The 14,024-nt window shown below is 38.1% G+C and overlaps 1 protein-coding gene across 1 annotated transcript; it reads right to left on the reverse strand.

Moving 5' to 3' along the window:
- Positions 1 to 1,198: 1,198 nt before the first annotated feature.
- Positions 1,199 to 8,872, reverse strand: LOC123867781 (homeobox protein B-H2-like). Its single transcript, XM_045910042.1, has 3 exons — positions 8,334 to 8,872; positions 6,623 to 6,736; positions 1,199 to 1,578 (listed from the first exon to the last, which is right to left on the reverse strand). Exons 1-3 carry the CDS (start codon positions 8,785 to 8,787, stop codon positions 1,208 to 1,210), a joined length of 939 nt encoding a protein of 312 aa, XP_045765998.1. The 5' UTR covers positions 8,788 to 8,872; the 3' UTR covers positions 1,199 to 1,207.
- Positions 8,873 to 14,024: the final 5,152 nt, after the last annotated feature.

Raw genomic sequence — 14,024 nt, forward strand, 5'->3', positions numbered from 1 at the left:
AACAGTATTTACCTACACGTTAAAAAAAATTCCTCATATCTGTATAGTATATATACCTACAGTTGTATAGATACAGTTCTCACCTGTGGGTTGTTTTGTGAGTAGGTGTCGACACGATAGCTGCAGTGACAAAAGTAGCGAGTTACTGCAAGCGTGTGTACATTTAGCGTTGTAATTAAAATTAGTAAATGCCGCATAAAAATGTTACAAATCGGACAAGCATGGCCTATTCTGTAGGTACAGCTGTAAAATGTTACCAACAATTAGATAGGTTGGTATAAACTGCATAATTTACATAATACATTTTATATCTACTTATATGTATAACAATATTATGGATAATAGTATAAAAAATAAATAAAACAGGAAAAATATCGAGCAAGTGCGAGTCGGACTCGCTTACGAAAGGTTCTGTACCATCGTACTAAAAATAACAGTTTTAATTTTATTTAAAATTTTCATGGATTTTTTTTCTGAATAAAAAATAGCGAGCAAGAGCAGGCGGTAATCACTTAACACCTGATGTTAAGTGATTACCGCCGCCCTTGATCATTTGCAGCACCAGAGGAACCGCCGATGCGTTACCGGCCTTTCAGGAATTTGTTGGTCCGCCCCATGAAAATAACCCCATGTTGTAATCTAGTGGGAATACCGCCGATGGGAGTTGATTCCACAGTTTGCATGTGCGAGGAAAAAAGGATCTGCCACAACGGGCGGTCGAAATAGGTACACCAGGTGCCCAGGTGGTGAGGGATAAATTGCTTAGGGTGGCGTGCGGTGCGGTTGTAGAAAGAGTTTTTGGTTGTTATAGCGGCAATAGAAATACATATTATTCTGTGACAAATCTCTACCTATTACGCGGTTCATGAGGTACAGCCCGCTGACAGACAGACGGACGGACGGACGAACAGCGAAGTCTTAGTAATAGGGTCCCGTTGGCAGTTGGCAAACTTTAGGTACGAAGCACTGAAAATATTATTATTTTTCTTACTTACTTCAAAGTACTTAGTACTTACTTCAAAGTCTTGAGCGTGCTTGAGCAACTGATATTCGGAGCTTTTAAAGATATCTAGTTTTAATTAATTTTTGTACAACCTGGAATTATTGTGACTAGGTCTAGGTCCTTTACGGTATTTCACATTCTAAATATATTACGTATGATTGAATTTACAGCTTACAAAATAATGCATCTTACTAATTTTATGACCTAGGGCGGTGACGACGGTATTGTTACAGGGGTGAAAACACAACTAAGTGGCGCGTACGCGTATGGATTTAGAAGAGAATAAGTTTGGGGTGTGTGTCCGAAGATATGCCCGGAAAATAGTCCTTGACGTTGAGCAATCTTTATACGTGACGTCAGTTGTTTCTTCCACTTTGTCCTTCGATTCTGGAACCAGGTCTTGATTTGTACTTCAGTGAGTCCCAACGCTTTGGAGAGTTCCATTCTCTTTGAAACGCTTAGATATTTGTCTAGTTTGAATTCTGATTCGAGTCTCTCGAGTTGCTTAGCGCTGTACGCTTGACGCGGCTTCCTTTCAGGACCTGATCTTCTTGGCCGTCTGCTGTTTTTATCATCTGTGAAAAAAATTGAACATTAAAACTATCAATCTCGGTGTGGACCCACGAAAGGCTCGTTAAAACATCAATAAGTATTAATTATTACTTTATTACATAGGCATAAATATATCTCAGTAAACATTGAATTTTTAAACAGGAATTTTAAGGCAGCTACGCTAACTTTTAGATGTAGACATATTAAATAATAATCTTTTAAAACCTAAATAACTCTGCAGTATACTATAGACCCAACTTGCTAAGCGTATCAGATATTTTTGGTAAGCTAAAGCAGGTATTTCATCTAGACATGCCGGTGATCCAGTATTATAGTAGCAATTTCTTGATAAAATTCCTTATATTCTGTCCTATGACTGTTTGATTTTATTGATCACACATGTTACTTGTCATTAATACTTATAATAGCGATTTCTCAAACCAAATAAAAAGAAAACAGAAGTAAAACACGCCTAAATTTACAAAGTAGCTGCTCTCACTAAAAACAAACAAACGGTGAATTTTTTCTCAAGTACTAATCGGAATTGTCGCAGTCTCTCGTTAAGTGGCTATAAACACAATCAGGGTGTTTGAGTTGCGCCTGCGCAGTTTGACATCTCGTGTGTCAATACAGCATTGTCGCGAGTGTGTGCTGTGTGATGGTCTCGCTAACAGATCGCTAACGTTTTACGTAAGCGATTTAGGTAGAGCTCATTTTAATGTGAATTAAAAGTACAATTGCTTATAGAAATATTAAAAAAACAATAGCAGAATTCAAATTAAGTAGGTTAATTTTTAATAGGCGAAAGAAATTCCTTATGGGAGGGCATATCGGTTGTTTTGTAATATACCGAAACTCGATTTCCATGGTGCATAGAGGCTTGAAACCCAGAGAGATAGGAAGCAAGATCGTTTGACGAATATTTCATAATATAAGTTTTTAAAATATCCAAAAATTCTACTTACTATCCTCTTTATTATTAGGCAGAGTTTTGGTAAATTAGGTACCTAGGTAGTTAGTTTCAGTTATTTAGTTAGTTAAAATAATTCCTTAGTCAGGCTATCCTCCAAAACTGGTGTGAATCAGTGCGAATACTATAAATATACGACTACTATTTATAATTAGGGGCCCGTTAGACAATTGTAAAGCCGCTGCGCCGCGTCAGTTCGCTGGATTTCTTAAACGTAAGACCGCTCCATAGACCATTTTGCAATGTCCATATAGAGATATGCACGAAATACCTATTACATATACACGGAGTCAGAAATTATGTTTGTTGTCGCTCAAAACGAAGCTTCGTGAATTGCGACGAAGAAATTATTTTTCTTATCAACTTTTGACGTCAAATAGTAAAAATTGCTTACGGGCTGGCTAGGTATCACTACCCATATTATAAATGCGAAAGTGTGCTTGTTTGTTGGTTTGTCCTTCAATCACGGCGCAACGGATCGATGTATTTTTTGCATGGGTATTCTTAAAGACCTGGAGAATGACTTAAACTATACTTTTCATTCCGAAAAATCAAAGATTTCCCACGGGATTTTTAAAAACCTGAATCCACACGGATGAAGTTGCGAGTATATCAGCTAGTACCTAATCTAATAGGAAAAGCTGACTGACTAACTGATCAACGCATAGCTACAACTACTAGACGGATCGCGCCGTTTGGCAGGTAGATATAGTTATTGTGACGTAGACACCCGCTAAGAAAGGATTTTGTCAATTCAACCCCTAAGGGGCAAAATATGGGTTTTAATTTGTGTAGCCGTCTTGGACGAAGTTTTGGGCATAAGCAAGTAAATAACTAACAAATGTAAATTAAAAATTTATCGACAAGTGAAGGTTACAGTAACTAAAAAAGAGCTGATAACTTTCAAACGGCTGAACCGATTTTCTTGGATTATAGCTAAGAACTCTCGATCAAGCCACCTTTCAAACAAAAAAACTAAATTAAAATCGGTTCATTAGTTTAGGAGCTACGATGCCACAGACAGATACACACGTCAAACTTATAACACCCCTCTTTTTGGGTCGGGGGTTAATAATCAATACGTTCGCGTCCTAAAAGTTTTCGTGTATCATCTTTTCTCGATATACCTACTTCCAACAGCACAAGTTGCTAAAGCGGGGTGTAAACACACCAGCTTTGTTAGTAATTAACGACGCGGCAGCTGTTTGCCGACACTTCGGTGTGAAGTCGCGACCACCGTCCGTCGGCTGGCGAGCGGCGACAATTCGACGAATGTGTCCCCAGACATGTCGCACTAAACGGAACGCCATGTATACCCTGTTTGCTTTACATATTATGATATTAGTGACGACAATTTTTCACGTTAGCGCAATTTCGATCATGGAAATATTTAGCGCTTATTAAACATTCTCTGCTGGTTATAATTTATTACTTTGTCTGTTAATTTGTTTGTGTGGATCACGCCAAAACGCTTGCACTGATAGAACCGTAAAAAGCTCAAAGTTACAAAGTCAAAGTCAAAGTCAAAGTCAATATCATTTATTCAAAGTAGGTACAATTGTAATCCTTTTGATGGTCGAAATTGTTAAATTCAGAAATAATAGTCGTTACCTAGATACCTAGGTAGTTATTATGATTTCTATATTCAAACTAAATGCTCTTACTTTGATCGAAACAAAATCTACTACCTGAGATATTTTTTTTAATATTTAGCAAAATGTATTAAAATAAGCCTATCTTGTGATACTTACTTATTATTTCCATCTTAGACTGCATCATTGTGTGGCAGGTACCACGTTAGATCGCAGTCAAGGGCTGACCGAATACTACTGTATACTGCTATAATAGATACCCTGTAGCATTACTTGCATCCGTGAAGTTAAATATAAAGATGGACTCCCTGCTTGTTCTCGGATGTGACACATGACATAACACACTAATTTTATAGCCACCGAAATTCCGAGCGGACGAATGTGACAAAATAGTTGACAAACTGGTACGTTTACACAAGAGGGCACCATGAGGACACCATATTTTATGACTTTTGTAACAAAAATGAATCATAATGAAGAAAAAGCGTGTTGAGAGCAGTGACAGAGAGAAGAAAGAAGACAGAAGTGATTCAAATACATAATTCAGAATTGCCTATATACCTACTAGATACTTAACCAAAGTTGAATTAGTGAAATTGAATTAGGGCTTTTAACAACGAATTTAGGTTGGTACTCCTGCCTCCTAGGATCCAATGAAAATTTTGTCAGGCAGAAGCCGAAGGTTTGGCTTTTAACTAAGGGTCTCGGAGTTTCTAAGGATTGCATAGGCCACTCGCAATGCTTGGGGTTTCAGCTTTGGACATTAAGATTTTTAAACTGAAAATGTTACAGTAAAAGCTTTATCTAGTCACGGTAAAAGCCATGCCCGAGTGAAATGGACGATGTTAAGAATAGGTACCTACTGGCTGCGTTCCGCGCTGCAGAGCTACGCCAACTCTTTTCACAAAAAAAAAATAGTAAGCCCTCTGCCACTACAAGAGGCAATCAAACAAGGCAAAAGGTATAGTAAACTCGTAAGAATTATTTTACACTTATATTCATTGTCTTCTTTGCTTAAAGAAAACAAAAATTGATCTGGGCATCGTCTAGTCTACACGATACCAAAGCACTTTGCAAAAGTGTATCCTTCTATTTCTAAAAGCAATCCCAACAAGTGTTATCCCTTAAATGAATAACCAAATATACAATTATTATTCATCACAGGGGGATGATTGCGTGCAAGCTCGCAATGTGCGTGTGAAGAATTGCACCCGCGCGTTGTCACGCCATGCTACCTGCACGTTTCTGTAATAATGTAATCTAATGTATCTAATAATTATAATAACAGTGATCTTAAAAACAACTAATGTTTTAACTGTCAAAGTTTGTCCATTTGTTACGATTCATGGCTCAACTTGTGTGCCGCCGCAGGAGCGGAGGGTGTGGCTGTGTTGGATGGTTGGTGATGGGGCTTCATCACCCATCCAGTCACTGGCTAGTGGCTGCCCCACCGGTCTCTCGCCTGTCCAGTATGGTGACGGGCGAGGGAGATCTTGAGGATGGGGAACGTGGAAAGGGGATGCCCCTTCCCGCGAACCCTAGCCCTCGGGAGGATCTTTGGGTGATGGACACGGGGTGGTCCGTCGCTCACTGTGTGATCCTCGGGTTGGTTGGCGTGCTGTGGTTCCGGCATGCCTCTAACGGTGTTTGGGGGCACGTAGTGTCCCAGTGGTGGGTCTGCTACGGCGGACATCCGCTGGTGGAGTAACGAGGTTTTTACGGTCCCTTGTGCTCCGTCATCAGCGGTGGGATGGAACTTCGTGAGGTTTTTAATCGGTAGGAGTCCGACATAACCACTGCGCTTTTGACGGATTTTCCTCACGAGAAAAAAAAAGATATGAAATAGTGTTTTAGTTACTCACGTAGAGTAACTAAATTATGTACTTTTTCGATTTCTACGAATGAAAAAGATGCCTATTTCTTGAGTCAATACTTAAAATCCTTTGTTATATTAGTTGCTTTTAGTACATACTTAGAAAAGACAAAAAGGGGGAGACTATGAAATAAACTTTCTAGTAGGTAGGTAGATTTTAGAACTTACCATAAAACGTAACAAGCAAGCCAAAAGGTGGAGAAGATGAGATACATTCACCTACTTAATTAACCATAAAACTAAGATGTGGATATAGCTACACATATAAAAGACCATAAGATATTATTAATGGAGCTATGACATTGATGTGATGAGCTCTACCTACTTCTATCAGCATCATTGCTGGACATAGGTCCCTAATCTCTTGTAGAGATTTCCACATGCTATACGATCTTGCGTTACCCGGGAGCGGCTCCCTGCTACTTGTGCGATGTGCGATGTGAAAAGGAGGTCTGGCAACCTCCGAGGGTCTCCAGTGTGAACTCACCATCCAGGAACATGGAACCCCAACGTCTAACGGTTCTTTGAACTATGTGCTTCGCCCGTTGCCACTTCAGCATCACAACTCTGTTATACCCATTTATCTGTAGGTATCCTGCAGGAGAAATAGTAAGGTTCGATTATCAACTTACCATAAAATGTAGACACGGGTTGCTGCGTAGCAAGCCAATGCGCGTAGGCATGCCCGGCCAGTAGCTCCGCGCCGTTCAACGCGTTGAGCTCTGCACAGTTCGAAGTCGATGATACTGTGAAGACAAAGGAATTTATATCATACTAGCTGTTGCCCGCAGCTTCGCCCGCGTGGATTGGTCAGATCCCCTGCAGCATCAGGATTGAGGAGTTGGACTCCAAATTTTTTAGGAAACAATGTCGCAAAGTTCCTCTATCGATTAAAAAAGAAATGACACAAATCGGTTCAGAAATCTCGGAGATTTCGGTGTACATAGGTAGAAAAACACAACTCCCTTTTTGAAAGTCGGTTAAAAAAGTAGCCTATGTTACTCCCTGGTCAATTCTCTACTTGTCTCTGAAAATCCCGTCAAAATCGGTTCAGCCGTTCCCAAGATTAGCCTTTTCAAACAGACAGACAGACAGACAGACAGACAGACAGACAGACAGACAGACAAAAATTTTAAAAACGTGTGATTCAGTGTTGGTATCGTTCAAATAACCATATGAGCTTAATATGAGGTAGTTATTTCGAAATTACAGACAGACACTCCAATTTTATTTATTAGTATAGATACTCTATAGTCTAGAGTTTAGGACATTTAAATCTATTCACGCCAGTAGGTAAATACATAGAAACGGACTGACTGACGGGTTAATAACTATCTTATACCCGCGACTTCGTCCACGTGCATTACACTAATTTCGAACCTTCACATGTGTGAAGGTTTTTGTCATCTAGTACTATCAACGTACAATAGGTGAGGCGCAAGTCGTTCGACAAGGAGGTATTGCAACGCATGCCGGAAATTAGCTAGTGGATAGGTAATTAATTAATTACCAGTTGATAGTTGACAGGTCGTGCGTGAGTTACGTATACCGGATGTCTTGTAGGCAAAATTTTCTTTTTGATTTCCAAAAATCATCAACGCTGATGATTTGACAGGCACGGCAACGTGGCAGGCCAGTTAATGCAATAAACATAATTATGTGGCCCAAAGAGGCATAATATTCTGATATGGGATTGTCGAGAAATCAGAGAGAGGTCCTAACCCACAGATCTCTTAGTGATCTGTACCTTAAATCCACTCGTCTGTCCTGTCTGCTAGCTTTAAGCAGTCCATCGGTTTAACCGATTTTGACGAGCTTGCACACCGGGAAAAGACATAGGCTGCTTTCGATACCAAGAAATCAAAGAGTTCCCATTAGAATGTTAAAAATCTTAAATCCACATAGATGAAGTTAGGCGCATCATGTATTCGATACAGGGTTAGCTTGCATTGTAAAGCCTTAGATTGCAGATACATTTTTAACCCCCGACCCAAAAAGAGGGGTGTTATAAGTTTGACGTGTGTATCTGTGTATCTGTCTGTGGCATCGAAGCTCCTAAACGAATGAACCGATTTTAATTTAGTTTTTTTTTGTTTGAAAGGTGGCTTGATCGAGAGTGTTCTTAGCTATAATTGAAGAAAATCGGTTCAGCCGTTTGAAAGTTATTATATAGTTCTTTTCTAGTTTTCTTATGGAGGTTTTTGTGTCGGGGGCATTTTAAATTTTGAGTTATTTTTTGAGTTAGTTGGGTTAATTAGTTATAATAATAATTGAAATTCTATAAAAAAAACTTAAATCTTTAACTTTTAAATGGAGTATTAATCTAAGTATTTTAATCCATACCATTATGCTCATCACCAGCTTCTGCCTCTTCACTATCACTCATTGCGTTAGTTTGCGGATTGTTGCTGTTGTTACCTAAAATACTATCAATGAGAAAGTTTTTGCCTCTATCGTTTATAATACTATTTGTAATATTGTTAACGCACATTATATTTTGATCACTTTCACAACTACCCTTTGTTTTCACTGTCATTTTGTTTGCATATAAACTTTTACTAAACGAATAAATAGTATTTGCACTATTATCAGGTGAATTGGATCTTAACATAGGTTTAGTATGGTCGTTGTTTTCACAAATCACGTCAATTGTTTCATTTTCACTATCAAACTCAGATTCGGATTCAGAGTTGTATTCAAGATTTTCTTTTCGATTTGCACTGATCGAATGTTTATTACGAAATGACGATCCGGTATCGTTTTCGCACGTGCTCGATATATCGTCAATTGAATTCATACTCAAACCGTTATCATATTATTGCGTGAACTACAATAATTATTTGGGTAATATAATATAATTTATTATATCACGACGATGTTAATGTGGTAACACCGAAACCTCAAAACATACTACAGATTCCGTTCTTTGTTGATGCGGGAAGATGATAATTGGTTCTTAAAATAGGTGGAGAGTCGCGGAAGCTGTAGGTATCACTCGGTTGAGATTCTGTTATGCTACTGGCTGATTATCTCGTGGAGGGGATAACGCCATCTTAAGAGGTGGGGCCTAGAGAACCGCCTGTGAAAATTCACACCTTTCTTTTATTTGATAACAAGTTATATGAGAGCTTTTTACCGCACAAAAGATCCCTAAAAGCTTATGATGAGATCTGCAGGGGGAATATTGCCGGACTATTATTTGTGTGTCATCAATTTTATCAGATAAGACGGATGATAGATGATTACGCAATCGGAATAAAGGATTCAGTATAATTATATAATCCTTCTAGGTAAGTAAGTATATGTATTGAGAACAATTTTTCGATAAATATGTAATTTTTATATTAGGTATTTAATGGTCATTCATCTATGATCAATGAGAAGTAGGTACTTGTTGCTTGGACTTAATTTTCTGCTTGTAGAGGAGTTGAAAATCTGGAATCTCTTATTAAAATAAGTACCTACCTAGGCTCTCTCTAGAGATCTTCGGCTAGGGTTTTCGATGGCTTGGTGATTTTGGTGTCGTACAAAAAAGCTTAGTAGGAGCTACTAAAATTGTTCTCCTATGCCTGGTTGGTAAAAAACTAAGTTCATTCTACTTAGTTAAAGAGGATTTAATAATACTTAATTAACACTCCGCATTCTACTGCATAGGTGATTCCTCACTTCACCTATGGTGCTGAAACATGGACACGGACAAACGGCCTTGCTCACAAATTCAAAGTTGCTCAGCGAGCTATGGAAAGGGCTATGTTAGGAGTTTCCTTACGGATAAGATCCGAAATGAGGAGATCCGCAGGAGAACCAAGGCCACTGACATAGCCTAAACTATTAGCAAGCTGAAGTGGCAGTGGGCAGGCCATGCCTGTCGTAGAGGCGATGGCCGTTGGAGCCGGAAAGTCTTTGAGTGGAGACTGCGTTTAAGCAAGCGTAGTGCGAGATGCCCTCCAGCACGATGTACCGACGGTATAAAGCGGCTGGCGGGAAGTGGCTGGATGAGGAAGGCTGGGAACCGGGTGTGGTGGCGCTCTTTAGGGAAGGCCTGTGTCCAACAGTGGACGACCACAGGCTGATGATGATGATGGTGAATCTTCTCACGGGAAACCCGAAACTAGGTGCCTCTCTAAATCCACATGGACAGCAGATTCTAGTTGTTACCCGACTACGACAAAGCCAAAAGGAAGGGTTATGACTTTAGCAGTCTGTGTATGTATGTATGTATGTGTATATGCTTGTATCAGATTCTATGTGTTCCACCGTAGCTACAAAAAATAGACCTAACGGATGTTACAAACAAAAAAGTGGGGTTCTCCAAAAAAATTTTTTGTTATTGTACGAATGTGATATCAAATGAAGGGGATAAAATTCTGAGTTCATAAATACACATACCTAAATATAGAATGTTACAAGTGTAAATTAAAAATTTATAACACCCCCGACAAGTGAAGGTTACAGTACCTAACCAGAAAAGGGCTGGTAACTTTCAAACGGCTGAACCGATTTTCTTGGATTATAGCTAAGAATGCTCTCGTTCAAGCCACCTTTCAAACAAAAAAAAACTAAATTAAAATCGATTCATTAGTTTAGGAGCTACGATGCCACAGACAGATACGCAGATACACAGTTGCACAGATACACACGTCTTATAACACCCCTCTTTTTAGGTCGGGGGTTAAAAATACACCGAGCGACACAATTTCACTAGGTATATCTATCGCTATCTATCGGTAGTTCGCGGGTAGTAGTCGGGTTTAAGTGCTGTTTAACTTTATTATATAAGGTGTTTTTTTTATTATAGATCACATCACACTAATATTATAAAGGAGAAAGTTTGTATGTGTGTTTGTGTGTGTGTGTGTGTATGTTTGTTACTCCTTCACGCAAAAACTACTGGACAGATTGGGCTGAAATTTAGAATGGAGATAGATTATACCCTGGATTAGCACATAGGCTACTTTTTATCCCGGAAAATCAAAGAGTTCCCACGGGAATTTTAAAAAACCTACATCCACGCGAACGAAGTCGCGGGTATTAGCTAGTAATAAATAAAGTTACTAGATGCACTATCATATTGATGGATACTTTCTTCAGCACAATCTACTTTGTTTAAAAAATTACCACCAAGTTCAACAGCGCAATCTACTTAGTTTTCCGAAAACTCCTTTGTCAGTCGTAGTAGGCATAGTAGAGTAGTCCATTTCAATTCAATAATACAATTTTATAGGCGCCACCTACTAAAGCTTACAAGTTGAAATTCGCCCCCCGCTAGATGGCGCGTTGCATAACTTTCACGGATGTCTTTGATAGGGGTTGTAATTGGTTCAATGTTTAGGTTCTTTTCGAAGCTAGGACAAGTTTCTGCTGTAGACATGAAGATGTCATCTACAACATTAGACTCTATAGAAAAAAATTGGTTGTCTGTAAAGTCGGTTTACTGACGATAGTTGAACGTGACAACAAAGGCCGATTGTGCTTTTTTGTCGCTCGTTCCGCGCTCTCGCTTGCACTTCAAGCCTTACATGGAACGCTTCAGAGCGAGGTAACGCCGCATGAGTCATGGTTTTTCGTGCGTGCAGCCGGCTCTATCGAATTATAAGACGTTGTCACGTCAAAAGCAAAGCCGAAATATATAAAGGTACATTTAGGTACATTTTACTAAGTATAATATTATTTGTACAAATGGCGAAACAGGACGAGCGAATAGTCTGTTTGCACATTCGCATTAATTATTATGTATTATACCAAAATATTTATATCTTATCACTAACCGTACCTAATTTTTGATAGCGTAAGTATCAAAGGCCCAGGCGGGCGGGTGGTTTAAATTGTCGAATTTGCAGCCCAATAATATTACATTTACCGTTTTAATATTTATATTTCATTATTGATTTTAAAATAGTTGTACGGTGTGTAGATATAATATATTATAGGTTAGTAATTGTTACATAAACATGTTGTGGTTAGTTGTCATTTGTTAAAAACTGTATTCAAAAAAAATTCAAAATATTTTTATTCAATTAAACTTTTACAAGTGCTTTTGAATCGTCAAAATAATCTACCACTGGTTCGGAATGCCGTTCCTACCGAGAAGAACCAGCAAGAAACTCGGCGGTTGCTCTTTCGTTGCTCTCAAGTATTCAATTTACAATAATATGCCATGTTTATCTATGATTTTTTTAACAATATAAAAATTATTAACAACATCGCTACGAATAGATTACGGATAGATTGGTTATATTAATACCTATATCAAATGTACGAGTCAAAGATATGTTTTGAAAACCAATAAAAGATGAATCTTTTATTCATTTTACGGGGAAAATCAGTCCGAATGGGATAGTTAGAAATTCGTTTCCACGTAACTAGAGTAGAGAAACAACTCCAATGACTTTATTGGGCGACTAAACTCGGAAAATTCCTCGAAAACGGATTTCAAAGAAACCTTCTGCTTTAGATTTAGTAAAATATTTGTATACCTACCTATACACCATTAATTTTTAAATTACTTACTATAAAAATTTTAAGGCCCAATACAGGAAAAGCTTATTGTTTTGAATGTGCAATTTAATTTAATTTTGTACTTTATTCTAAAAATAAAAAATAAAATTTGTTTATAACGAAAAGTCAATTATCAACACCGCATGAACAATTTTTTTTATTATTCTTTACTTTTTAGGGTTCCGTACCTCAAAAGGAAAACGGAACCCTTATAGGATCACTTTGTTGTCTGTCTGTCTGTCTGTCCGTTGTGTCTGTCAAGAAACCTATAGGGTACTTCCCGTTGACCTAGAATCATGAAATTTAGGCAGGTAGGTAGATCTTACAGTTCAAATACAGGAATAAATCTGAAAAACGCAAATTTGTGGTTATATCATGTAAAAAAAATTAAAATGTGTTTCTATTTTTTAAGTAAGATAACTATTCCAAGTTGGGTATCATATGAAAGGGCTTTTTACCTGTACATTCTAAAACAGATTTTCATTTATTTTTATCACACTAATATTATAAAGGCGAAAGTTTGTATGTGTGTGTGTGTGTGTGTGTGTGTGTGTGTGTGTGTGTGTGTATGTTTGTTACTCTTTCACGCAAAAACTACCGGACGGATTTGGCTGAAATTTGGAATGAAGATAGATAATATCCTGGATTGAAATAAATAAATAAATAAATAAATTAGCACATAGGCTACTTTTTATCCCGAAAAATCAAAGAGTTCTCACGGGATTTCAAAAAACCTAAATTCACGCGGGTGAAGTCGCGGGCATCGGCTAGTGCATAATAGTTTTAGATTTATCGTGCAAAATGTTGGAAACAATACCCGAGTACGGAACCTCAGTGCACGAGTCTGACTCGCACTTGGCCTGTTTTTGTAAGTAGTATCTAGAACCTATTTCGTCTGCTATAATTATTTCGAAAGCGTTTTAAATCCCTAAGCATGCGAATTTTATCTAATTGTAAAGCTCGTCGACGCGGGAGGAATGTAAACAAAGCGGGCCTTAAGTTAGTTAAACGAGCTTTGTAATTTGCCCTGCTTGTAATCTCAGCGAAGGAAATAAAATATACATTCAAAATTTTATCTAGTTCAACAAACCTACCTATACTTCACATTAGAACATTGCAAACAAGTTCTTCCCCAGCGCAATGTGTACCGTGGTTTATTTGAGACTCTGGGTTTGATTCCCGGCTGAGTCAAATTGGTTGGTTTATATTTTTTCACTTGATATTACCACAGCTAATAACTATTGCAACAATTATCCATTTATATTTGTCTACTCTTGAGCATTAGTATTTTTTAATCTGTAGTATGAAAAATTTAACTGAATAAAAGAAAATTGTCTCGTCATGGTCTAGCAGGAGGACTTGAATAGTTATGGGGCCCTATACGAGCAAAGCGGTGTCGCCAAGCGATATAAGCGACTTGTAGTAAAATAAATATGCCTACAAATAATAAGGGAGCAGGCAGTGTTTTCACGCATTCACGCCATTCTTATGACTGAAACCTTTATTCCTACTATGCTACAAAACAGGCATCAAGGA

Source organism: Maniola jurtina, chromosome 8, assembly GCF_905333055.1.
Source record: "Maniola jurtina chromosome 8, ilManJurt1.1, whole genome shotgun sequence".
NCBI classification, from domain to species: domain Eukaryota; kingdom Metazoa; phylum Arthropoda; class Insecta; order Lepidoptera; family Nymphalidae; genus Maniola; species Maniola jurtina.

Excerpts from the sequence above, each read along its gene's own strand:
- LOC123867781 (XM_045910042.1), bottom strand. The coding sequence starts at position 8,787 with ATGAATTCAATTGACGATATATCGAGCACGTGCGAAAACGATACCGGA. Across the intron at positions 6,737-8,333 it reads AGCTGGTGATGAGCATAATG|TATCATCGACTTCGAACTGT; the intron begins GTATGGATTAAA and ends TTGTCTTCACAG. Across the intron at positions 1,579-6,622 it reads ACCCGTGTCTACATTTTATG|ATGATAAAAACAGCAGACGG; the intron begins GTAAGTTGATAA and ends TTTTTTTCACAG.